This window comes from Phaenicophaeus curvirostris, chromosome 4 (assembly GCF_032191515.1).
Source record: "Phaenicophaeus curvirostris isolate KB17595 chromosome 4, BPBGC_Pcur_1.0, whole genome shotgun sequence".
In the NCBI taxonomy this organism is placed as follows: Eukaryota; Metazoa; Chordata; class Aves; order Cuculiformes; family Cuculidae; genus Phaenicophaeus; species Phaenicophaeus curvirostris.
Genome location: NC_091395.1, coordinates 14,005,902 through 14,032,019, shown reverse-complemented (window position 1 = coordinate 14,032,019; position 26,118 = coordinate 14,005,902). Strand labels below are relative to the sequence as shown.

The 26,118-nt window shown below is 40.3% G+C and overlaps 1 protein-coding gene across 1 annotated transcript; it reads right to left on the bottom strand.

Moving 5' to 3' along the window:
• Window positions 1-989: 989 nt before the first annotated feature.
• On the bottom strand, window positions 990-25,883 carry SMARCA5 (SNF2 related chromatin remodeling ATPase 5). Its single transcript, XM_069855294.1, has 24 exons — window positions 25,700-25,883; window positions 22,416-22,490; window positions 19,731-19,897; window positions 19,276-19,376; window positions 18,521-18,621; window positions 16,461-16,640; window positions 14,885-15,040; window positions 14,651-14,782; window positions 13,606-13,674; window positions 12,968-13,077; window positions 12,478-12,704; window positions 10,674-10,795; window positions 10,430-10,582; window positions 8,923-9,059; window positions 8,134-8,278; window positions 7,784-7,903; window positions 7,429-7,539; window positions 6,722-6,835; window positions 6,418-6,540; window positions 5,077-5,209; window positions 3,968-4,086; window positions 2,766-2,978; window positions 2,268-2,378; window positions 990-1,289 (listed from the first exon to the last, which is right to left on the bottom strand). Exons 1-24 carry the CDS (start codon window positions 25,814-25,816, stop codon window positions 1,224-1,226), a joined length of 3,102 nt encoding a protein of 1,033 aa, XP_069711395.1. The 5' UTR covers window positions 25,817-25,883; the 3' UTR covers window positions 990-1,223.
• Window positions 25,884-26,118: the final 235 nt, after the last annotated feature.

Below are 26,118 nucleotides of genomic sequence, written 5' to 3'. Positions count from 1 at the left end.
TCATTTAGGGTGGACTAAGTGTAAGCAGATGTCTTCTAGAGCTGCCATGACAATTCAATGTGTAAAGAGTTGTAAGATTGAATCCTATCTCTGCTGTACATACCAAGTTCTTTGAGTTTTTGAAGAGCAAAATATGGTTACTCAACATTTGCAAATCAGCGTTTGCTTAAGTGCTTTTGCTCCAAAACCCCATTATTCTCGGGATGCATTTCTCCCTGTTTACACAACACTGCTGCTGCCTTTTGGTATGTTCTTAAGCGAGTCAAAAGTGAGCAAGGATTGATTACTCAATCCAAACTGAGCATTTGTTCTGTTTTTTCTTTCCCTAGTAAGTTCCACCACTATGTTATGTTAGATGATGGCATTGGGGCAACACGATTTCATCTTGGTCATTATACATTGGGTACATAAAAACTAAAGGACAACATAGGAAAACACTCATGCATGACACTGACTATCTGTCAACTACCTGCAGAATGCCAGACAATTAACAGTCATCAAGTTCTTTCCAGTCATAAAGACATCAGATGCACAGAGGTTGTTTTAGATAGTTACCTTTTCGATTCTGACTTGTTGCTGTTTGCCACTAAAAGCAATTTTTAGGCCATTCTAATGAAGTACAGACCTTAGCATGACTGACTTATCTTCTTTCTGAAACAGATTTTAAGCAGAAAAATGTCATAATTTTGTTCCAGCATGTATAGATGTTGATCATCAGTTTTCACCTTTCCACTAATATATCAAAGAACAGAGTCTATTTGTGCAGTAAAATGAAGTTCAATGAAGAAGGTAAGGTCAGAGCTACAGGACTTCCAGAAAGTGGGTTTGACTGGTGGTGGCTTGTAATAAGGAAACACAGCTAAACAGTTCTATCAACCATAAGGGAGGAAGTGTTCACAACACCCTAAAGGAAAAAAAAACCTTGGGGGTGACTAAATAAAAAAGTATTCAAGTGGAAAAACTAACGAAAAAAAGTCACGTGAGACTTTTATTAATAAATGAAGCCTATTTATTACTTCAAGTGTTAATGGTAAAAAAAATTCAGCACAGCTGTTGCATTTAAAAAAGTGAAACTACATTAAGGACTAAGTTTCTAGTTCAGTAAACAGATGAACCCGATGTCCTTTAATGACATAATAGTTGAGCATTATACAGTACATCTTATGAAGACCCGTAAATTAAAGAACTACTTTTTAAATTTAGTGATTATAAAAATTCTGCATTCACAGCTTTAGCTTCTTTTTTCTTCCACGACCATCAGGAGTACCATCCATTTTGCGCTTCTGTGCCTGTAAGGGAAATTTTCTAATAAGTTATTGTGATAAAAAAAGATTGTAAGCAAGCAATATGTTTCACGTCAAAGCTGATGGAGATGAATTACACCCTGGCAGCTTTAAAATGTGGTAAATTGCTAATGCTTGGGTACGGCAAATATGCACATCCTCCTCAGGATAGCCGGCGGTAGGTATTCTTCCAGTTCTGGAAGAGTACAATTTCATTGAGGTAAGAAGAGTATATAAGCAAATAAAGATGTTATAGAGCTTTCTATTTATGAAATAGTACTTCTAAATGCTAGTTTAAATATTCTGCGAACAGTTTAAGAAACTTATTAATCCACCACTCTTTAATGGAGTTAAAAGTTGCAACAGCAACTTGAACAACAAATCTAGGCAAGAAAATGTGTAAAGTTGGTTATTTTCTTTACAGAACAGGCCTTCATATTTAGCAGTACTTTAAATTTTGTCAGGAAAGACAGTAGTAGTCAAGCACACGTGCTGTTTTCCCAGATTCAGCTCAAGAAGCCAGTTTCATAACCAAGCCCCCTCTCCACAGAAAGTGACAGCAGAGTCTACGTAGGAAGGCTTGCAAATGCATCTGTAGCATTCTCTAAGTGGAATGAATCACCTGTGTAACATTCAGTGATAAACACTGGATTTCCTAGGTAATAATTACTCAAAAAGGCCAAACATATCTCTGGTTCATTTCACCAAGGTAAACCTAGACAGCGCATCCCAACTCAGTGACCCAAAACACCAATTCATCTGCACAAAAGCATGGGAGTTACAATTCAGAATCTAAACTTATTTTCCTTTATTTTACACTCACACCTGTATTAGCTGAGTGACAGCATAAGCTCTTAACACGGCCCTGTAAGGCTGTGGTGGTGGTGTTTTTAAATAACTGTAGATAGCGCTTGTCCTACACAATTAGAAAAGCGCCCTGTGTTTAAGTGAGTTTTTCCAGAGAAACACCTTTTTAAATCTTACCGAAGATGGTTTTGGTCCACGTTTCTTCTTTTCTGCCTTTTCCTTTTCTTCCAGTTCCATGTTTTCTCTTTCAATCAGGGTGATTAAGGTATTGCATCTCCTTTGCAGCTCCTAGATTGCACAATGAATTCACTCACTACATTAGGCAGACACTTAATGTAAAAATATTAAGTTATTAGAAACACAAGTTTTTTGCTCTATCGTGGCAGAGCAAAAAAGGAATTAGATATGTTTTTATAGTTTCTAGCTGGCTTCACAAGAATGTCCTGGATTGATGATGCCTCAAATTCAATTCACTCAAAAACAATAACTCAAAATATTTCATTTATTCTCCCGTAAGACTTTTTAGTTTACTGCATTTGCCATCCCACTACAGTTGTTTAATGTATTACACACCCTGCTCATATGTCACTATTTCAGATACTACTTAATTAGCAGGGTGTGTAACTGTGTTGTCATGGGCATTCGTGAAAAAAAGCAAACCAGATGAACACATACCATTGCAGTTCTGGACTTGAGAAACCAGTCAAATCTGAATTGCGGGGAGTTTCGGATACACTGTCTTAATTCATCATACACATTTTCTTTATCAAATCCTAGCTTGTGAAGCATACAGATTAGGAAGCGATCCTCCTCTTCAGTGTAATTCTTCCCTTTATTAGTCCCATACGATATTCTTAGCTGGTGGAAGGGGGCTTTGTATCTTCCAATCTAAACACAAACACGTAAGATCATACACAACTAAGAATTAGCATGGAACTGGTTTATATGAAAGCAATACATCACGTGAAGACAGGCAGAAAACAATATCAGGTTAGAAAACTACATCTTTTATGACCTCTGGTGCTAAGTCACCACATGTAAGGAACTGTGGGTTCTAGATACTGCATTTACCAGCACCACCTAACCTGGTAAATTCTGATAGATACAACAGCAAGCTTTGTCTCTGACCTTTTGATTAACGACAGACTGCAAAACTGTCACATTTGAAAGCAGTCAAGATCCACCAGGCTTCAAATGGCAGTCATTCTTTTTAACTTACTAATCCTCAGGACTGGTCAAAATTGGAGAAAGAGGAAGAACATATGTGACACTAAAACAGATGCAGCTGCTGTGTGCAGCTGAGTCAGACATTGTTCCTCGCCTGACTTTCCTAGAAGTGATAACTAATTAGTTAAACCTGAGGGGGGGAGAGGGGGAATTCTCATACACTGCCTTTAACTTACTACAAATCTGTTAATTACTGGTTGGTGAAACATAGATCAGAACAAAAGGCTCCTCTACTTGGGAAGTCTTCCCTTTAAAGTGCTCTAAACAGATATATGCACCATATTTTCAGCTACATGGGTCCAAAAGAAATTCTGATTCTGCAGAAAGCCTGGGGTTATCAAGAGTGTGTTTATTAACACTATTAGGAGGGGTACTAGCACTATGAACTGTTTGTCGTAGGATAAAGATGATGCTTAAAAAACAACGGGTTAAGCCATACCTGAAATTATCATAATAGCTATCAGCCAGGGCACCACTACTAGACAGTGGAAAAGCTATAGGAAGCAGCTGCTGAGGAATATGCAAAAGAGGCAGGTACCATGCTCAGCATGTTGCCCTTCAGACATCAGTTATGCTGGCTACACACAGAGTCCTGCATCCCACCCCACTGGCACAAGGAAAAAAGCAGGCAAGAAACACAGCAAAGATACCTTTGTGTCAAGTGCCTTTTTTATGCTGATTCGTCTCTGAATTCTGGCTTCTCCTCTTTCTATCTGAGCCATGATCTTCTCTATGTCTTGGAGCTCATTGCATCTTTCCCAGAACACAGCTAAGAACAGAACAATTGATTTGTTTCTCATCATGAGTCTTAAAAGTTAAGAGTTTTTTACCTTAAAAAAAATGTTAGATGTTACTTCTTTTTACCAGAACTTATTGATGTAGAAAAACAGGTGTGCCTTTGCCTGATAAGGAACCTTCACATCCTAATACATGTTGCAGTATTACAAATGCTATTTTGAAGGGGGGCAAATATATGAGTCCCCATTTTAAATGAGGTGCGATACAGCCAGAATGGTTTTTGTTAGCCTGTCTCCTTCTCAAAGGAGAAAGCTTCTTCAAATAGAAATTGATATTAACAGTAATACATTTTTACAGAGGGAAGCAGGAGGGCAACTGAGTGGCCAAAGACAAGAGTAAGCATCTAAAAGACAATGGGGGGGGTTAAATAAAAGGCTTTTAAAATTAATTTTTCCTATCTGTAAGCTGTCGTATACCTTTAGAAATTTAGCCCCAGGACTCTGCAGTAGAAAACCCTTCTGAGACATCAGAGGTGAGTAGCTAACTGGGCTTCGGTTATAAAAACCAATTGCCAATACATATTCAGCCACAAAATGTTTGCTGTATCCTGCTCTTGATGAGGTAATACAGGTTAAAAATTCAAGAAAACAACTCATTAATGAATACAAGGAAAAGGGAAAACTCTTGAGCTAAGCGCTGTTTCTCAGCATGGGCTCTGCAAAAATTAACAAGCACTGAAGAGAGCACTATCCTGCTCAGAGTAGATTTAAGATAAATTAAAAAGGGTCAAGTAATAGTTTACATGCAATTTTGGTAGAACTTTAATTATGCAGGGGCTAACTGTGGCAGGATCTAGATCAGTAGATCCCAAATCCAGCAGTACAATTCCATCCTGAAATCCTTCAAGGGCTGTGTAAGAAGTTCTCAGAAGTAAGATGTTACCATGTTCACAGGCAGTTCAAACTAGGAAAGCAATATTAGTTATGGACTCGCAGAGCCAACTACTTAAAAAGTAAGTTACCTGAATACTCAATGACCTCCTCTGGGGTTTTTCCTTCTACTTCTCGTGCTATATTTTCAATATCATCACGGCCCCACTTCTCATTAGCTTTGATGAACTGGTTAAAATCTCTCTTGTTCCAGTTGGTGAATCCCTTTATAGCAATAGAAAAGAAACATTGCACAGAAGTTCAAGATTTGTCTATCTCCAAGTTTGTTTCAATAGATTTCTTGAAACCACCTGTAAAACTTCCACCTTTCCAAAAAGTATTAAACATCCGCTTCCTCTGTAGTTTAATTTTAGTAGAAAAACTGTTTTTATATGGCGGTCACTCTAGTCTCTCCACCTAAATACTGCACAATGACTAGCATTGGTTCCCTTTAACTACCTACTAGTTTCAGATAATAGTCTTCAGCTCATGTATTAATCTGAAAAAGAACACAGGAATAACTTTTAAGAAGAAAAATCCCTCAGGTGAAAGCTGGCGTCTATAATGGTTTTGTTTTGTCCAAACAGCCCACCAAGTGGTTCACAGATACCATCGGCCATTTTCCCTGGCCACCCTCTCCCTCAGGTCTAAAGCCATCTCGTGAAGATGTTCAGCAGGGACAGAACTAGTACCACTGAAGTTACCAGATGCCAAAATAGGCTAATTTTGCATTAGCAGAAAATTCTACAATCAGTTGGAAGCCACATCTTCCGTGACTGTGCTGCTTTTCACAGCAAACTGTTCCACTACATTACTACTCAAGCAAGCAATCTTGTCCTCTAACACCACTCCCCCTGCCAAAATAGGATGTGCAAATATAATACCCAAATAAAGCATAATAAGCCTGTTTTACATGATTTAAACATTCTATACCTATTCAGGTCAGATCCTCTTTGAGAGGGATGCTATCCACTACCTGTCATAACTTAGGAAACCTAACTATTCATCCTGCAGGATTCACTTCCACATGGGAGTGATAGTGTGGCAGAAGATAGGCTTTAAATACTGTGGAAAGTAGCACATTCAGCTCTTCAACCAGTCTGAGAAGAGATGTTGCAGTCTACAGTCAATGCAAACTATGCAAACTTGGGAAGCCAGACGCCAACACTAGGCAAGTTCTTGCTCTTCAGTCTTAAAATACAGAGACCAGATTCCATAGAATCCGAGGACTCTGATTTGGTGCACAAGGTATCTTCAAAGGTATCCAGGCCCACGACCAACCCAATGCAAAACCTCTTTTCAGACTTTACCAAAATTTGCAGCTGTGGTAACTATGGCATGTGTGCATCAACAATCAAGGAATGTTCCTATAACGCCATAAAACACAAAGCAAGCTTCAGCTGATTTCAGTCTCTCTGAAGACCCTACTGTACCTGGGTTAGAAGCTTCTCTTTCTCTTCCAGTTCTTCATCATTAAGTGGTTCAGCCTCATCAATCTTGAGCTGATCTTCCTTTTGTGCTTGAGCTGCATTGGGCAGATCTGGATTACGAGGTACCTGAAAGATTTTGCATTTTGTAAAATATGATTCTTTTTTTGACTAGTAATTCCTAATTGTCACTTTTCTGTTAATATCAGCTAATCATGTGTTCACCTCAACGTGATTTTATTTCAATTAAATCAGTGTGAAAGGCAGGACAAGTAAATATTCTCCTCCCATTGCAATGCATGAGTTTTACCTTGTACCCAATTGTTTTCCTGTAGTAGAGAATCTCTTTCTCTAACAGTTCGAACAGGCGTGGAGGAAAGAATTGAAAATCCTGTACATTTGGCTGTTTTGGAGGCCGTGGTGCCTGAAATACACAGAAAGTTTGTATTTGACTCCCTTTCACATCCAGAATATCTGCTAGCTTGTAATAACTGGGTTTAGTTCATAAGCACAAAAATAAAGCTTTATGGTTACAAATACGCATTATCTTAACAAAAAAAAAGAAAAAAGGGAAAAAAAAACCCACACCATGAAAGAGACAACTACAACTGTCAAGAATTCTAAAGGTAAAAGCCTGTGAGGAAAAGAGGAGAGGGTCTTTGGGGAGGAGGTGGCAGCTGGGTAGAGAGTCACACATGCACCCCTTGAACATAGTTCAGGTGCTCTGAGCAGCAATAAGGAAATTTTCCACAGGTAAGGAAAACTCACAGCTTCTTATTTAAAAATAAAATAAGAAACACCTTAGTCTTACCCTCCTAACATCTCTACAAGTTATTCTGCTCTTAGGTTTCTCTCACAGAATTTTGTCTAGAGTCCTTGGGATTTTTCCTAAATTTAATTGTCTCCCCAAGTTATAAAAAGTGATTACAGCAGTTTTGAAGACTGAAGAGCAATTTATTGCTTACAGCCTTAACAATTTGTTGTGCATGTTTGAAGGATTTAAATTGGCCAACTCACCTTGGGTGCTTTTGGCTCACTGACTCGAAGAGCCTCTCTGAAGTAAGCATCCACTGCATAATTGGCTTTTCTTTCTCGTTTAGGTGGTTCAATCCACTCTGTAAATGCCATCTATAAAAAACAAATCCCATCACCCCCAGAAAATATTAAGGCTAAGCCTTGCAAAATATTCAGACCAGTTTTACATAACTAGGTCTATATCTACTTCATTAAGTAGGTAATAAAACATTAAGGAAGTAATAAAATGTATAAACTATTTTCATAGATTATATTGTATTTTAACCAACATTTTTAAAATAAATACGGTTCAATCATACAACTTAGTGCTTTACCCCAAAAGAAATATAAATATTACCTTCTGTTTTTCTCTGTAGTCTTCCCCTTCAAAGTTATACACGCTAGACTCTGTATCCATTGTGAAATTCCTGAGTGAGCTTTCACCCATTTTGGAGAGTTTTTCATTCATTTCCGCAGTCTTGGAGGGGGGATAAAAAAAGAGCAGTAGTGAATTTGAAAAGCACGTCAGGATAAAACATCTCATTTACAACAGTAGAGAAAACAAACATGTTTGACTAATATGAAAACTCTCAAAAGCAATCCCCAGTCAGTCCAGCTTATGACCAAGTTATCAGCATGGGAAATGCTATCTTTCCATTAAATTTAATTCTACAAGTGGGCTTCCATTTATTTTAAGCTTTATCTCACCTTCTTTGCACCTCTTTCCAAAATGTGATCAATATCTTCATCTGTTATCTCGCTCTCCTTGGAGGCAAACACATGTGTTGCTCCATGTCTAATCATTTGCAGCATTTCATCCTTCCCAAGTTTGTTCAGGTTTTGATCCACCAGTCTTCCTGAAGATAAAAGCATCAGAGGTTAGCAACTGGTGAAAGAGCTTATGTTATAGAATGAACAATACCTCATTTTCTACCCCTTAAATCTCTATGTTAAAGCTATACCCCTTTCTCTCAGTAAAGGAAATTCCAAATGTGTGGAGAAAAAAAAAAGGGAAGGGGGGTAGGGGAGAAAAAGGCAAAGGAGGGGGGAAGAAAAAGGTGAAAATCTAGCTAGGGATCACATACATTTGCTTTACTATACATGAATTGTGTTCAACAAATGTCATTTTGGATGTGTGGCCTTCCATGTAAGTTTTGTTATGGGTCATGTTTTCACAGTTTCCAGGCTAAATGTTATTGAATGCTTTTTTTAAGAAAACAGTTCCTGATTCCAATCAACCCAACCATGAAGGTTACATTGTCATCACTTCTCCCCATGTATTAAGAAAAGGCAAGGCATTAACTTCTCCAGCTCAAAGAAGAAAAAAAGAAACAAATCCTGACTATATCCGCTCCACTTGTACAGATCACTGAGAAAGTAATCGCAAAGTTAATAAGGAAGAGCCTACTCCTACTCTTCAAAGTTTGTTTTACCATGGTTTACAAGTTGTGAAGAAAAGAATTGCAACACATATGCAAAAACTTTGCCTTCATATACTTGCCTTGCTGAATGACGATGGAATCCAGTCGGAGTTTCATTTCTGCACGCTCCACTATTCTTTCTTCCACTGTATTGTCTGTGATAAACCTGAACACTCGAACAGTCTTTGTTTGGCCAATTCTGTGTGCTCGATCCTAGGTAAAACAAAAAGCAACAAAAATTCAGTACTGGGTTTCCAGCGCAGCTGTGTAATTAGTCTTCCATTTCCATTAGTTTCAATATACTAAAGCATCAGTTACTTAAATTTTATAGACATACAGTTAACACAACTACCCAAGACAGCAGCACTGCAAGTCTTGGGTTTGTTTTTTTTATTCAATGACAGAGGTCAGAACTAAAACAATAGTGTGTTTGGGGTTTTTTTTTGTTAAATCACACAGGAGAACACTGGATGCTCCTGACCTTATATAACTTTCTGTAAAATAAAAGTATTTAAGAAATTATCTCTGTACTGACGAAAAGCTACTTTACTCAAAAAATCATGCAGTTGTGCCACAAATATTTCAAGAAAAAAAACAACACAGCACCTCACCGAACTGGCAAGTCATTAACCACTGTGAGAAACAGCACTCTGAACATACATACACCTTTAGCTGGAGCTGGAATTCTCTGGCTTCAGCTTTCAGACACTAGTACCATCATTTTACTGAATTAATTTTCACTAGAATATGTGAGAACCTACAGCTTAACTGAAATAATTACAAAGAAATGTCTGAGATTTGTCAGTGAAAGGCCTCATTTGTCAAAAAACACCAATAGTTTTTAAATGCTTTGCTTTCTTATGTGGTCAGTAATGTTCTTGACACTCCAAGCCTGAGCTTGGAGATGCATGCAAATTTACTTTAAAAAAAAATAAATTAAATATGGCTGCTAAAAGGAGCTCACTCACTTATTATCTCCATAACAAAGCAGATTTTGGAAAATTTAATTCAGCCTTTCTTTGTCTCTTTCCAAGGTCTCAGGGAAGACAGTGCCAATACACTCATCTCCACTCCCCCCAGAAATAAAGCTTTATAGCTTTGAGCTTAACAAGCTATATCAGGCGCTGGCACAGGCTGCCCAGGGAGGTAGTTGAGGCACCATCCCTGGAGGTATTAAAAAGACAGGTGGATTAATACTCAGGGATATGGTTTACTAGTGGACAGGGATGGTTGGACTCGATGATCTCAAAGGTCTTTTCCAACCAAGTGATTCTACAATTTATTTTTTTTAAAACTAAAAACAACAAAGGAGGCCATTTGCTTTAATCACTACTAAGAGCACTGCAGCACATACCCAGCATTTCCCACTGCATAAAATACACTGTACTGTCCAAATGTGACTAAGGGTTTCACACAGCAGAAGCTGCACTGGAACTGTAAATCAGTCTTACAAATACTACTCCTGAGCTAAACCAGGAAAAATACCCATTTATTTTGCTAGTACTACAACATGCCACACAGTTCTAGAAAAGTTCTGTAAGAAAGAGAAGGAAGAACAACATGATTTCCATCTGGATTCTTACCATGGCTTGGAGATCTACTTGCGGATTCCAGTCTGAATCATATAAAATTACAACATCAGCAGTAGCCAAATTGATTCCAAGACCTCCTGCCCGTGTACTCAACATGAACACAAATTTCGAGCTACCAGGTTCATTATATGCATTAATAGATGCCTAAATAAATAAAAGGAACATATCAGTTGAGCAAAATGTTTCACGAGTACTATTTTTCACTTAAATAAAATACCTCTAAAATTTTTAATACCTGTCTCTCGTCATGTGGTGTTTGTCCATCCAGTCTGCAATATTCATAATTTCGCCACATACAGTAATCTTCCAAGATATCTAGGACTCTGGTCATCTGACTGAAGATTAAGACTCTTGAACCTGTGGTTAAAAAGCAAAAAGCTTTTTTGTGTTTTCAACAAAAGTTAAGATCCATCAGGCTTGGTAAATTTGCATTTCCAGAAGGGAAGGAGGGCAGTTCCATGTACTAAGAAGAAAAGCGGTTAGAATTTCAGTACTCAATACATAATGCAGGGCTGTGGCCACTGATATGACGGCGGCTGCGTGGGGCTTAGCTACCTACCAGGGTTAAACCACAACAGTTGTTTTTGGTGCCTGATATGGAGCTCAAAGGGTTCCAGACAACAACAGATGTGACTGGAGTGTGCGGAACTGCATTCACAGCTGTCAGAGCTGTTCAGCTACTGATCTGCAGGCTCCTATGCTTGCCATGAGCTTGCTTGCCTCAGTGTGTATTAGAATCTAGATGGTGGCTGCCTTTTCCTTTTGGTTCCTATTGTAGAATCTATGATCCTATGATACTCGCAGATACAGCAGAGTAAGATTACACAAATACAAAACCATCAAGGAATATAAAGAATGACCTTTTGAAGTATTTGTTTTGAATTTAACATATCCAGAAATGAAGTAAGTTCTTTTTAAAGGCTTGTCAGTTTACTCACTTGCCAAGCAAACGTCCAAAAATGTAAATGCAGAGTACTTTATGCACAAAGTTTCCATTTCCTCCCCTATATTTGCCTAGTAGGACTTTTTTGTCCCTTGGACTCAAGGTCTAACATGGAACTCTTTCGTTTAGGATGATCATTTGATTTAAGACCATGCCAATTTTAATTGCCATGTCTCAACAAGAAGACTTATAGCAGAAAGATACCAAGATCAAAAGAAGTACAGTAACCATGGAATTCCTTTTTTTTTTTTTTTACTGTTATTATGACACACATCACCACAGCCGCTTGAATGAAACCTGGTAAAGAAGTACATGTTAATTTTATATTACTTAAGGCTGAGGTTTGAAATTGTTTTTATTTTTCTGCTATGTCTCCCAGGCCACAAACTTTCCTCCACTCCCTCAGCCAAGTTACTTCAGTAAGCATACTCATTAAAATTATCAGTTAGAAATTTATTACAGAGTCAAAAATTCTGTGGCGACTGAGCTTCAGAGTAGTGTATTCCAGAGCTTTGTCCCTATAATCAAATAACTATAAATGTGTGTTTCCCCCATGTTTGCATGCCTTAAAGAATCCCCTGAAAAAAAGGTGCTTCTCAAAAAACCTATCTGGCAAGACAGACCAACGTTTCACAAAGGATTTGAACTCAACTTTACTCAGAGAGTATGATTCTGAAATGGTACTTCATGGCCAAAAGGAGTGGCTAAAATGCCACAGGATTATACTTCACACAGCTAATAATGCTAAGAAAGAAAATCTAGAGCCCACGCCAAGTGATGTTTCTGTGGTCTCAATCCAGCTGTGATGATAAAAGGCTAAAAAAAAAAGAAGAAAAAAATCTAAACAACTCACCATCACAAAAAGCCATAACAGACCAGTGATCTACCTAATTATGCAAGCAGTTCACAAATTGTTTTTTACCAACTATTTAACATAAAATGCTTGACAGAGCTGGTATCCTGCTAGAAACTGACTATAATTCCAGTTTAAGTATGCTGGTTTTTGCTCAGGATAAGTGGAAACATTAAGAAGCACTGATTTTCGCTTTTATGATTGAACCAAATAACTCTCCAACAACAACAACGAGACGCATACCTTGTTCTTTCAACTTGGGTAGCAGTTTGTCCAATACTACCATTTTGCCACTGTTGGTGACCAAGTGCATATCTGTTGTATAAGGTGGACCAGGTTCTGCTCCATCAAAGAGATAAGGATGATTGCAGCATTTTCGCAGCTGCATGAGGATATTCAGCAGTCTCATTTTGTCCAGCTTCCCAGCTGAATTCAATATATCTATATCCTTCATTAGGATTCGTGTATACCTACACCAAAGAAAAAACAATTCTGTAACTCTAAAACGAAGCTGGCTTTTCTTTAGTGATAATTATAGTCAAAGCTCCTGGTTCCTCTCTTTTCATGAGGTAACTCTCCCCGATACGCAATAGTTTTGTCATCCCCAGTCATAAGGAAATGTGTACAAGTTGGGAGCACACTAGAAGGAATCATATCAGGTTCCACACAACAGTCACAAGCAGCACATTCCTTCTGAGCTTTAACCACAGGAACAGTCAAATATCTGATTTACCATTCTCGTTGCATTTTGCTGAGGCCCACATAAATTTTAACCTCCTTCTTTGGAGGCAAGCTTTTCTCTACATCAGCCTTAATGCGACGTAAAAGGAATGGTCGTAGCACCTGAAAGAGATTGTATCATTAAACAGATTTTGGAAACTGAAACACTGAACACGTCAAGAGATAAAAGCAACGCTCACATTCTCTATCATAAATGCTCAAACTCCAGAACTATTACCAGATCATCAACAAAGGAGTCTATAGGAGAGGTTGTTATATGTGGAAATATACACATGCTTTCCTCGCAACACTCAAAGATTAGGCCAAAGTCATCTTCAGATGGTTCTATATGTCTTGATTCTTATTTGATCTTGTTTGACTGAAATATTTATAGTCTCTTCATAGCAAATAGTTTTAACGGTAAGCATTTCAGAATCCTGAAAGCCAGAGCTACTCTTTCTCCCCACAACAAAACCATTTTCTTCTCAAGAGAAAGACCATGTGAGTTTCACCAACCTATTCTGAATGTCTACCACAGTTTCTGGAATAAGATATTTTACCCTAATGCTCTGTCACAAGAAGCATTAGAAGAATTACTTAGAACTTAACTTAGGTAAATATAACACCTACACAAACAGCAGGAAGACTTACCATATGGAGACGTTCCACCAACTTTTGATCCCCTAGACAGTTGTTTGTATCAAACCATGAGTCAAAGTCCTGTATAAAAAAACCCCAAAACACTGGTACATAAAAGGTTTCCTTTCAGGGTGCAATGTGGAAAAGAAGTGATTCTCTTACACAGGCAGAAAGTGAAATAACAAATTACCCTCTTTTGTCTATTTTTATAGAAAGCTCTATAACATGATGTCTTCCAAAGAAAAAGAAAGAAAATCTCCATTCCATTGGAAGGAAAAAAAACAAGAAAAACAGAAAATCAATATGAGAGCCCTTCTCTGTTGAAAAACATTCACTCGTATCGTTCCATTGGACAAACTCCACCTGGAAGCAGCAGCACTCTGCAGCATTTGATGAAAAACATAACAGAAAACATAAAATTTTGGTGTAATGCACCACAAGGCTTCCCCTTCTGCAGATTCATCAGAACAGTTGAGGCACATATTTCACTTTGTGAAATCTATTGCTCATTATATAGTATATCCCAACTAACAGGAAGGAAGTCTTAGCTAAAAAATAAGGTAACTTATAGTTAAATATAAGAACAAAAGCAGTTGGTTTAGCCATCACAATGTTTAAATATATTTTGAAATGCGATCAATGTCACATTATGATTTTAAATACCTCTTCTAATCTCCTAAGTTCACAACAGCCTTTAAAATGGCCAAGCTGAGAAAAACAGCCTACCTTGCTGTACTTCACAACTCTGGAAACATTTCTAACTGTCAAACTACTGTTATCAGTAACTGATACTCCTTACTACAAATATTCAGGTCTATTGGGTCATTGGGCACTGGCAGAGGCTGCCCAGGGAGGTGGTTGATTCACCTTCCCTGGAGGTGTTTAAGGCACGGGTGGACGAGGTGCTAAGGGGCATGGGTTTAGTGTTTGATAGCAATGGTTGGACTCGATGATCTGGTGGGTCTCTTCCAACCTGGTTATTCTATGATTCTACGATTTTAAAATCTGGAAACCCAGCAAAGTTCATTTAACTTGATTAGCAGAAATGAAGACTTACTTCAGATGAGTTAAAGACATCTGGCAAAAGGAAGTTAAGAAGTGCCCAGAGTTCATGTAGGTTGTTCTGAAGTGGAGTTCCAGTTAACAGCAGCCGATTTGTCGTCTTGAATTCCCTCACGATTTCCGATAACTGAAGGGCATCGAGACATGAGCAAATACAAAAATATTACTAGTCCCCACATCACACCTAATAACCTGCACAAACCTCCCTTTCAGTGAAAATATAAATTACCTTTGACTTTTCGTTTTTAATCCTGTGGGCTTCATCAATAACTAGGTATCTCCAGTTAAACTTTTTGAATACTGATTTCTCTTTGATAAGCATTTCATATGACGTTACGCAGACATCCCATTCTCCTGGCAACAACACATCTCTGACAAAGGCAGCCTAGACACCAAGGTGACAGTTAGTTACTGAAGCTTTGTTCAAATCTAAACCAAAAAGGAACACACTAACACCGTTAAAATTTTAAAACAATGTTGCTACTAAATTTGAAAGATAAGATTGAATTAATTACAGAGCCAGCATCACACAACCATTGTAAAGCTTGACAATTTTGTCAGTGCTGAAGCTGCTAAAACCCTCGGGGCAGAGCAAAGAAGATATTTCAGCACTCATCGCTCTGGAAACTGCAGATGACTATCTGCACAAATGAGGTGTTCAATGGCTGGACTGTAAGACCAGAACTAAATTTTCTGTAGATTTACGTTGGTTATTTTTAATTTTCGAAAATGGTAGGTTTTGAATATAAAGAATAATCCCAAGCACAGCTTGGCTAACTGAATGATTTCTAGAATACTGACATTCAAGGTGAAAAGCGGACACGGCAATTAGTCAGAATTCAAAAAACAGAGATGTATAAAGGTGAAGAACTTATTTCTGCCTTGTATATACTGAAGAAAGAATAAGAACTTTTGGGTTCCAGAAAGACGCACTAAAAGGATCACAAGATATCACACCTGGACCAATAATCTCCAGAACTATTTAAATTTCATCAATATTTTTGTAATTTCTATCCCAAACAGTGAAAACAGAGCTAGATGCCCTTAGAATAATAATAAAAAAAAATCCGATAACAACAAAAATGGTTTAATGGCATCAGTAATAACTCTTCCTTCCACAAGTAAACGATTAACTTCAGCTCACAAATCTACAGATGTGCCATCATATTTCATGCTTTTTTAAATTTTATATGCTGTGCTAAAAAAAAAACTAGCAAAGAAGTGATTCTGAAGTACCAAAAAACCGAATGACTGAAATCGTACAGCCAGAGGCTGAACAATACTTTTTTAACTGACAAAATTCAAGCCAAATAAGATCCATTTGCGTACCACTTTTACCAACCAGCCCACCTTACCCCCTCCATCATTAAGGTGGCAACTGTTCTCAGAAAACAGTTCCTTAGTGACAGACCCCCTAATCCTCTTAAGAGCTGCTGGTAAACCAGTACCATGTCCTGTACTATGTAGAGCAGCAAGCAAATTACTTTTCTACAGATTCCTACAAGTGACTTTACATGAAACATTTTATTTTCCTATTTTAAGATTTATTGGGTTTGTTGGTCTGCATATTGTACTGTCTTCAAAAAAGGAGACAAGAAGTTACGAGTGATAAGTGACGAAGCAATAGCTGGGCAACATACATATGAATTCAAACCTGGTTATATTTTAAGTAGGCAGCATTTGTAGGTCTTAAAGTTTAACCGCTACAACTCCAATACCCTTCTCTAAGAACAAGAGGTAATGGCAAAAGACAGCAAGATCACATGTTGGATTTGCACAGGAAAACAAATCACACCAAAACTTACTCGCTGGTCTTTGTCACCTATCAAACAAACTGCTCGAAGTGTAGGTACCCATCTCTTGAATTCATTCATCCAGTTATGTAGAGTAGACTTCGGAACTAACACCATGTGAGGGCCAGGAATATTTCTGTAGTGTTTCATATACCCAAGAAGAGAAATTGTTTGCAGTGTCTTCCCAAGACCCTGTAAGAGTGTTAATGTGTCAGAAAAAAACCAAGAACAGTCTTTCAGGAAACACCTTTAAAAACCCAAGAACAAGCTGTGAGCTCCGAGTACAACACAGAAGACACAGCAGCCTGAACAAATGAGTGAGAGATATTTAAGATGGTGCTACTCACAAAAGGTACCAAAATCTTGGTTAGGAAAAGCTTGTATGGCTTCCCACATTCAATAAAAAAATAAGAGCAGCATTTTCAAATCTTGGATTATGAAGTTGGAATTTTGCCTTACTTTTCAAATCAGACACCTTCCTAGAAGTGCAAGAAAACATTACTCCATAAAATTTTGGTTTGTAGACTATGGCGTACTCAGATTATTTATTTAGAGATCTTTATGAAACGGACATATGCAGTCTCTTAAACTTGAAAGAAAGTGAATGAACCGTGTAAGGAAGCTTTTACAGGCCACGACATGATACCAGTTCTTGTGAGAAGAAAGCCAAACATGAAGCAGCTGCATGTGTCAAAGAAGAAAACAAATACTGAGCTTCTTTACAAGTACTTTAAGTGCTCTCTTCTTTATTCAAAAGAAGTATTTAAAACCTTGTGTCTTCAGCATGTAATTTTAATTAAACAGAACCGAGAAAGACATGCAAAACCCAGATCATTCATATCAGTTAAATAATTCAGAAAGATTATGACTCAAACACACAGGATTTGCAAAACTCCTGAACCATCAGTGCAAGTTATTTTTGCTTCTAAAATTCAATTTTTTGTATTCAAAAATACAACCCACATTCTACCCAGTGTAAGGTGTGGAAAAGTGTCTACAAGCTGTGTGTAAGGCATGAATATGGTCAAAATAGTTAAGAATTAATAAAAAAATGTGATAGTAATAATTTAATGTCCTCAATGCACGATGGATTTTGGAATACCACAAATCCAAGGACTTAAGTTTCCCAGTTGTTTCTGTTAAAACAAGCCTGTTCCACATAGAATTGTACTCAGCAAAAAAAAAATTTCCTCTATTCATAAGCTTGTATGTTGAAGAAAATCCTTGATCTACTTCAAAATTAAACACATTACTAAACAATAATTTAAATTCGTCTCTAATATATATTGAAGAAGATTTTATTACACAAAAAAGGAATTACCAGAAGGAATGAGAAATGCAGTACACTGAAATAGTACTGATTTTTGTTTTTCCTTATCTCCTCCTTATGAAAAACTGATACAATTAAAATCATTTAGAGGACAAAAGCGTTATCTGCTTGTGAAACTACTACAGTTTCTTCTGTATTCATCCCTTGTCTTTCAGAGAAAAAGAATAAAAATGGAAGCAAAAGGTACTATAGCTAGCGCTCCCTGAAATCTCAACGGTCAAGGTGTGAGAGGAACTTTAATAAAGTTCTCTAGCCACATCTACCTTTGCATCATGTTCCCCAGAAAATTTCCCACTGGTGTAGCACTGCTGAGATCAGTCCATACAGGACACTAGTGTATCTGCATTTTACCCTAACAACAGGAGTGTTCACACATTCATCACTGATTTCATTTATGATACTCTCTTCACAAAGGCAGCTTGAGAACAGCCTAATAAAATAGCTGTCATTTAGAGAAAAAAAATAGAGGACACATCATTCTACAGAACAACTCCCCTTCACTGAATTTTATTTTCCTAAAGGTTGACAGATTCCCTTTTCATACGCGTATCTCTAAAACTGCCTGCACAGTTCAAGAAAACCATGACACTTTTAACATCAGTGGCTTAAAACATACTAGAAAAATACAATTTGTTGAATTATACGTTGCATTTTGTGTTACTAAAAAGCCCATATATACAGCTAAACTGAAAAAATTATATTGTATCATCTGTGTTCACAGAAAGACGGGATACATGCATACCATTTCATCTGCTAGGATACCATTGATGCCGTTTTCATACAAAGAGATGAGCCAGTTCAACCCTCGGACCTGATAATCACGCAGCTTTCCCCATTTAACATCTAAAAGACATGAAAGAATAGAGCAAGAGATCTGTGAAAACTCACTGAAAATGTCACCATCCCTTGCCTGCTAATTGACACCAATTATCTCAGGTACAGAACAAAATCTAGTAAATTTCATGCAGTAAATTCCAAGGACAATGCAGACTGGAGAGAGCAACATGTTAATTTTGTTTCCGCAAGCTGCTGCGACAGCTTTGTTTTCTGTGAGAACCCAAAACACATGAAAACTCTGGCTCTATCACCATATGATTAATCTATATGATTAAAACAACAGAATACTGAATTCCCCATTAAACAAGCTGGAAGCTCTTAGGTACTTTAAACTATCTCAGAAGATAGGTCACATCTATGAGAACTGTAAGATGACAGACTTAAAAAATGTTAAGCCCTTCCTAGTAACTGAAGTATAGTCACTAGATTCCTAAAGGACAAGACTCGCTGGACCACCTTTCTAGCCTGACTGAAAACAAACACTCCCTCACTGATGCTTTTTGTCCCACCAGACCGGTGCTGGATTTTATGTCTCCTGTCCCCCAAAACTGATTTTGTCCTTGGGAAGGATGAAACTAAACTTAATTTAAATAACATTTTGAAGGAAAAGAATTGGGGCAAGAAACCAAACCCAAACAACCCAAAAAAGAGGAAACGCACATGATGGAGATTCTTCAAATCGAGTGCAGACGTTGGTTGTCTTGGAGCTTTCTGTTAACAGCTCCTCATCTTCTTCCTGCTCCGTCCTACGGTGGCGGTAGCTGAAAAAGTGAAAGAAAGAAGTAAGTTTCTGGCTAAATTGAGAGGACATAAAACTGTTCTGCAATTAAATCTAACGCCATAGCGGTACAGAACGCAAACTCCCAAAGAAGCTTGTAGTAAGATGCTGGAATACTTTTAATCATGACAGCGCTTCACCACCAACACAAAATTCTTATAACTCTCCAAATTCAACAACCCTCAACTTAGAGGTGGACAGTTGGAAAAAAAACCCTCCATGATACAACATAAAACACACCAAAACAGGACAAAAGCCTAGCAAGTTTAACTTACGCTTCTAACGTACAATAAAATCCATCATTACAGTACAAGCTGCCCTACATGTCATCACTCACTCGCCAACTGACAGTAAATTCTGCTTCTCATCCTTCTTTATTCGTGGACGTCCAGGCTTCATTTTCAAAGGTGAAGTTGGAGTTTTCTGAGCAGCAGGTTGAATGAAATGAGCAAACAGCTCAGTCTGCTTCAACAGATATTCAAATCTGTTTGCTCTGTCTGTTTGCTGTTGACAAGGAAAATTAAGTGGAACAAGCGTGAGACTTTCTGTTACGTATTCATTCAAAAGAAACAGCTAACAAATGCTTTCTAAACAATATAGATACACATTTCTTTATATTTATAACTACAAAGATATGATTAACATCAACACTAGAACTGTTCCTGACAGATTGAATATACTTTTACTGAATCAAGACTAGCCTTTGCTACACAGCAAGATCAAAGTTGCAAGACAGACTTGAGCCAAGACCAAAATCTGGCTTTGGCACAAAGATTGTATGAATGTGACTAGACAAGGCCAGAGTCCCCTTAATCACCTTCTTCTATCAAAAGTGATGGTCTCACTCCTAGAAACTGACCACCACCCAGCACACACAGGATTCTTCAACAAACTTGTTCACCTCACCAACCTGGCAACAACTACTTTCTACTGCATTAAGTCTCCTGCCTGCTCAGAGAGATACAGCAGCTCACGGTGGTGTCAGATAAGCAAAAAAGCTGGCATGAAAGAGGGCGGAGTGGGCAGAAGAGCCCCTAGCTAAAGCCAGAACACCTATTTCAGCAGCAGAGACCTCTTAGATATGCTCAGCCTAACTTGTCAGGCTGCCCCTTTGATATGAGTTGCTGTTTCTGCTGTGCAGAAAAGATTACAGGAGACATTATTAGCATCTAAAAGCTTCAGTGCCTTTGAGACAGGTTCCATTTGGAATCAACACACCTTCCCAAGGCCACATCAAGACTTCAGAACAGACAAACAAGACAGAAAACAGCTCCGAGCTTAACAGCAACCACTCTGACATTCTGCCAGCTGCCACAACATAACCCGGTATTTAGCAACTTGCACAGTTACAGGAAGGCAGTTTTCTTAGTAAAAAGGAACGTATGTTCCTAACTTCTGCAAGAGCAATGCCAGCTCTGTCAGTGTTCTCTGTAAAGAAAGCAGTTCCTGTACTATGCAAAAGACAGGGATACATGGGGTTACAGAAGAAAGAGACCAGGAAAGAGATCCTGCACGTACCACACGACAGTGAAACTCACTCTAACTGTAGTTAAAGCCTGATTGACACAGCTACAAATCCACATCTACTGAACTAAAGTTGTCCTGTGTATTCTTCATAGGAGGTTTTTTGTTTACTTCCCAAGTTTCTGAAGTTCAAACCTGGTAAAATCTTACTATTATCCCAGCTGCTGACCCTTATTTTCTGGTTCTCTGGCTGTACAAAAGAAAAGCAAAAGAGATACAGAATGCATTGCAAAAAACTTCCTCATTCTAAAATCTTAGTGAGGAATCTTCTGCAAGTTTTGGCACTGCACACACATCCCCACACCTTTTGTTTTCACTGCGCTTAAGGATGTTCCTTTAAGAGGCTAACAAACATTATCTGTATCATTTAGATAAGACAGACAAGAACAGGCTGCACTCTGCAACCCTGAGGTATCCTTCTACAAACAGAGAAACTTTTCCCATTTTCTTTTCCAGAGCATCTTCTGACTATTGCAACAGTAAAATACAATCTTCCTTGTAATCCTGCCTTTCTAGAGACAACTCCAGGTCACTTTCTTTAGCTTGCCAGGAAGTAGCACAAAGAAATTAGCAGAAGACGGCTGAGTTATTTTCAGTGGCAAGAAGAAACAACACAGGAAGCAGCAAGTCACAAGAATCGGTTTCACTTTCCTATGAAGAAATTCCACATGCAGTCACAGACACTGGAATTATGAACAGGATGAAAGAAAAATGGGGAGGAACAGAGAAAGAAAAGGCAATAAGATGGCTCCGTCTCTTACATTCAAGAAATTATAAAAACTAAGAAATAAGGAAAACAGTAAGTTTTCTCCTATCTAACCCCCCGTGCACAGAATCGTCCATCTTCTAAAGCTCGAGGACTCTAACTAAAGCTTCACAAAGAACTTAAGCGTCATAAAAAGCTATCAAAATCCCTTTTAGTCTATGCAAAGTGAAAGGCTTAAAGTCAACATTTGTCCTACATAGCAAACCTTTCCTCAGTCCTTTGTGAATTTCGAAAGCTAGCTTTTACTTACTTTGACCTATAAACTATATTGTTTGAAAGAACCTGCCTGTTTTGAAGTCCTCCTACTAAAGCATATTTCAACTGACAATGAACACAGCGCCTACTCAAAGCCTTATGATGAACTTTCTTTTTACTGCTCACCCCTCCACAGAAAGAAATAAATACACCTTTCCTGCTCCTACACACTGCTGCTCCTGCAACTCAAAAAAAAGTTTGGAATTGTCTTCCTGTATTCAATAGCGATATAAGATATGGTCCTAGGCTTCACCCGTTTCCATACACTGAGAAAGTATGGTCTGAGGGGAGTTTTTCTAGATATTTTTTCTTCGGTTTCAAGTTACTTAAATATTTTTAATAACTAGCCAAAGTTTTATAAATCCAGTTAAGAGATTACTAACAAGCAGAAAACTCAGTCTAACAAGTAGAAAACTCAGTTCCTTAAACAACTCCTTAAGCACTGGACATTTGTACTCAGTTCCAAATATTACATACCATTTTCTCTTCATAGGTAGGATCTGCTTCCTGAATTTCTTTTTGTTTTCCTGGTGACGTATCATCAAAAGACTCCTGAGATAAAAAAGAATTAGAAAAAACATTATTTTCTGAACAAGGGAAGATACTCACATAAAGGAGAATAAGCTTGTTTCAAATCACTACCTATTCACATCAGACTGCACAGCTATCTTTTGCTGCTTTGATACAGTCAGCTTGCTATTACTTACTGTAGAATTACCTGGAGATAGATCAAAGAACCTTGCCACAGGGTGAGGGATGGAGCTAGATCTCTGTAATCCGATTTAGCTCCATCATTAAAGCATCACACAAATGTGAATGAGAGAGACAGCTGTGGTCCAGGAGCTCGGCATGCCATTTCTAGCGTGCTGAGCCAAAACCTTCCTAAAGCTGGCTCTGGAGAGTACTGGGAAAGAACTAGCTCTGGTCCCAAAGCAAGAGTGGTTTTAAGAGTTTTCTTTCCCTTTTCTAGATTAGCCCAAGCCCTCAGCATTCAAGGGAACAAGTCTAAGTAAGAACCTGGACTGCAGTTCACCCTGGAAGCAGAGTAAGAATTTAGGCAAACTGCACTTTTCCCATACTTAGTTTACCACATCAAATAACTGCCACTATCCCTGGTGGTACTACCACTTACAGAAAAACAGGTGGGTTGGGAGGGGGCAGCCCTCCCTCATCCCATTCCTGCCAAATCCTTAACATATTGCCTTCAATTATTCTTTCATATTGGGATTTTAATCCTCGTCTCTCCTGTTACTAGGTCAACTCCTTCCCCATCATTTCACACGTTGTTTCATCTTCTGTTCTTAAAACCAAAAACAATGGGATGATCCTTCCCCGGTAAACCACGCTAAGGCAGTCCATTACAAAACAATTCTTTAAAAGGTGAGAAAAGCAAACAAACAAGATGCCTTCCAAGATGCTTTCAAAACCATTATTAACCAGCTGCTTAACAGAGCCAAGTAAGAGCCAAGTGAAATTCAGTCTTCACTGGCCAATGTTGAACAAAGGAACAGGAAAGGAAGATACGGCATGAAACAAAGGCAGGCAAAACACGGGATGTTTGTGGGTGAGTGTTTCCTCATAAAACTCCAGCAGGTACGGTGTGTGGAAACAGAAAAATCCTAACGTAAATGTTTCATTCATCGGTCAAAATCCAAAGACCTGAGAATAACAAGTTACAGCTAAAGATCATCTAAACTCATACCCAAATCCTCTTACTCATCTCCCACAGGATTTAGTCAACCCACACCTTCCAGTAAGCACAAGCACAGGACCGTTTGAACTTCGGTACAAAATTCACATTCCTCCTGCAATGCCTAACACAGAAACGCAGCAGCGCACCATCTGATCTTGTCACGTGCAAAAAAAGATGACAAAACCTCATGATTTAACTGGCGAGCAAGAAAAGCAGTCTCCTAGATGATCAGGACTACCAAGAAGCTATTTCAGCTGAAACTTCACTAGACGCATGGCAATCCCTTCCCCACGACAAGAGGGGAGCATGGAGAACACCCTGGCACGTGGGCGCCTCAAGAACACGTGTTTCGCCGCCTCCTCGCGCAGAGTCCCAGCCCAGAATTGCCCTGTTTCTGCAGGTTCAAGCAGGGCTTATTACCCACAGTGCTTTGGCTACTTGCTCATCCGAAAAGTCTGGTCTTTGCAAATGTATGGAGATGAAGTAGGCTGGACCGCGCAGGATGACTCAGTACAAAACACGCAGTGCCGAGAGCAGGACAGACCAGTTTCCTCAAATCATAAAGGAAACAATGCTGCGATAAAATTAGCATCTCTGGGCAATCGCTCAACCCCCTGAAATTTCTGGAATAAAAGTACCTGTTGACAAAAAATCCCCCCTCAAACAACCATCCCCACCCCCCAGAGAAGGTTGGAGCCTCTTCAGTAGACAGAAAGGCTTTTCAGAATAAAGACTTGCTTATCACGGAAGCGGGAAGCACAAGCGATGGGAAGACTTTTCCAAAGAGAAAAGCAACTTGCAAGAAGTGAGTAACGAGTCGGGGGAAATCTCAGCACTTTTGGGGACAAATAAATGCCATAAACTGGTAGCAAAACCTTCCCTCCCCTTGTCCCCTCAATGTACAAGAAGGATGGGGCTCCCCATGCACACACAGGAGGGATGGGACAGGTCCCCCTCCCCTCCCAGAAGAGATGGGGGGTGTCTCCCCACACACACATAAGACATGAGGCGTTCCCCGACCCCAGGAGGAACAAGGAGCTCCCTCTCCCCACAGGAGGAACGGGGAGCTCCCCCTTCCACATACACAGGAGGAATGGGCTGTTTCCCCCCAACTCCATCAGGAGAAATGAGGTGTTCCTCCCCTACCCCCGCAAGAGGGATGCCCCCTCTTTCCCTCAGGAGGAATGGAGTGTCCATCCCTTCCTCCCCCTAGGATGGACAGAACACACACTCCCCTCCCCCCTGTCAAGGATACATGGGGCGTTTGTCCCGTCCTGGCCCTCTACCCCCAGGAGGAACGAGGTGCTCTCCCACCCCAACCCACAGGAGGAACAAGGTGCTCTCCCACCCCCACCCCAGCCCACAGGAGGAATTGAGGTGCCCCCTCTTTCCCTCAAGAGGGACGCGGTGTCCTCTCCCCTCCCAGGAGAAACGGAGCGTCACCCCCCCCAGTACATACACGGGGTATCACGCAACATCCCCCTCCCACAGGAGGGATGGGGCAGCGCCCTCTCAGGAGAAACGGGGTGTTCCTCCCCCGTAACAGAAATGGGGAACCCCCTTCACAGGAGAATGGGATGTCATAATCCCCCTAAGAGGGATGGGGCACCCCCCATAGGACAAATGGGCTGTTCCTCCCCCATAAGAGAAATGGGGCAGCCCCCCTCATAGAAGAATGGCATGTCCCCCCCGTAAGAGGGATGGGGCGCCTCCCCATAGGAGAAACGGGCTGTTCCTCCTCCCGTAAGAGGGATGGGGCAGGCCCCCCTAGGAGAAAAGGGCTGCTCCCCCTCATAAGAGGAATGGGGCAGCCGCAGGCCCCCCCCCCAAAGAGAAATGGGCTGTTCCTCCCTCCCCCCCATAAGCTATGGGGCAGCCTCCCCCCTATAAAAGGAATAGTCCGTTCCCCAGCGAGCCGGCACCCCGTCCGTCCCCGCCGGGGCCCGGAGGCGCCGCCGGGCCCGCCTCCTCCATTGTCTCCCGCGGCCCCACGCGGCCCGGCGCCGTCGTCGTCCCTCATGGCGGGCACCTGCCGCCGCCGCACTCCCTTCCCTTCCCCTCCCCTCACCTCCATCTCCACGTCGCCGGCGGCCGAGGAGGGAGCCGTCCCCGCGGGGTCGCCGCTGTTGGCGCTCGGCGCGGACAGCTCGTCCGGCGGCGGCGGCGGCTGCTGCCCCGCGGACATGATCCCCGCCGCGGGAGCCGCGCCGCGAGCCCCGGCTGGGCCGCGCTACGGGAGCGGCCGCGGGGGGAGCCGAGCGAGCGTTGAGCCCGGCGCAAGCGTTGGACTCCGGGGCAAAGCGTTAATTCCCGGTGCAAAACGCTGAGCCCGGTTAGCTCGGCGGCGCAACGCTGAGTCCGTTGGCAGAGCCGAGCCCCGGGAGCGGCGGCGCCGAGCGCGGAGCAGGCCCCGACCCCGCTGCCCCCGGCTTCCCCGGCGCCAACCAGGAACCAACCGGCCCCGAGCTCTCGCGAGAGCCCGGCGGG

Coding starts and splice junctions, on each gene's coding strand:
- SMARCA5 (XM_069855294.1), bottom strand. CDS start 25,816: ATGTCCGCGGGGCAGCAGCCGCCGCCGCCGCCGGACGAGCTGTCCGCG. Junction 14,783..14,884: donor TTAAAAACGAAAAGTCAAAG/GTAATTTATATT, acceptor GATGCCCTTCAG/TTATCGGAAATCGTGAGGGA. Junction 10,796..12,477: donor ACCCAAGTTGAAAGAACAAG/GTATGCGTCTCG, acceptor TTTTAACCACAG/GTTCAAGAGTCTTAATCTTC.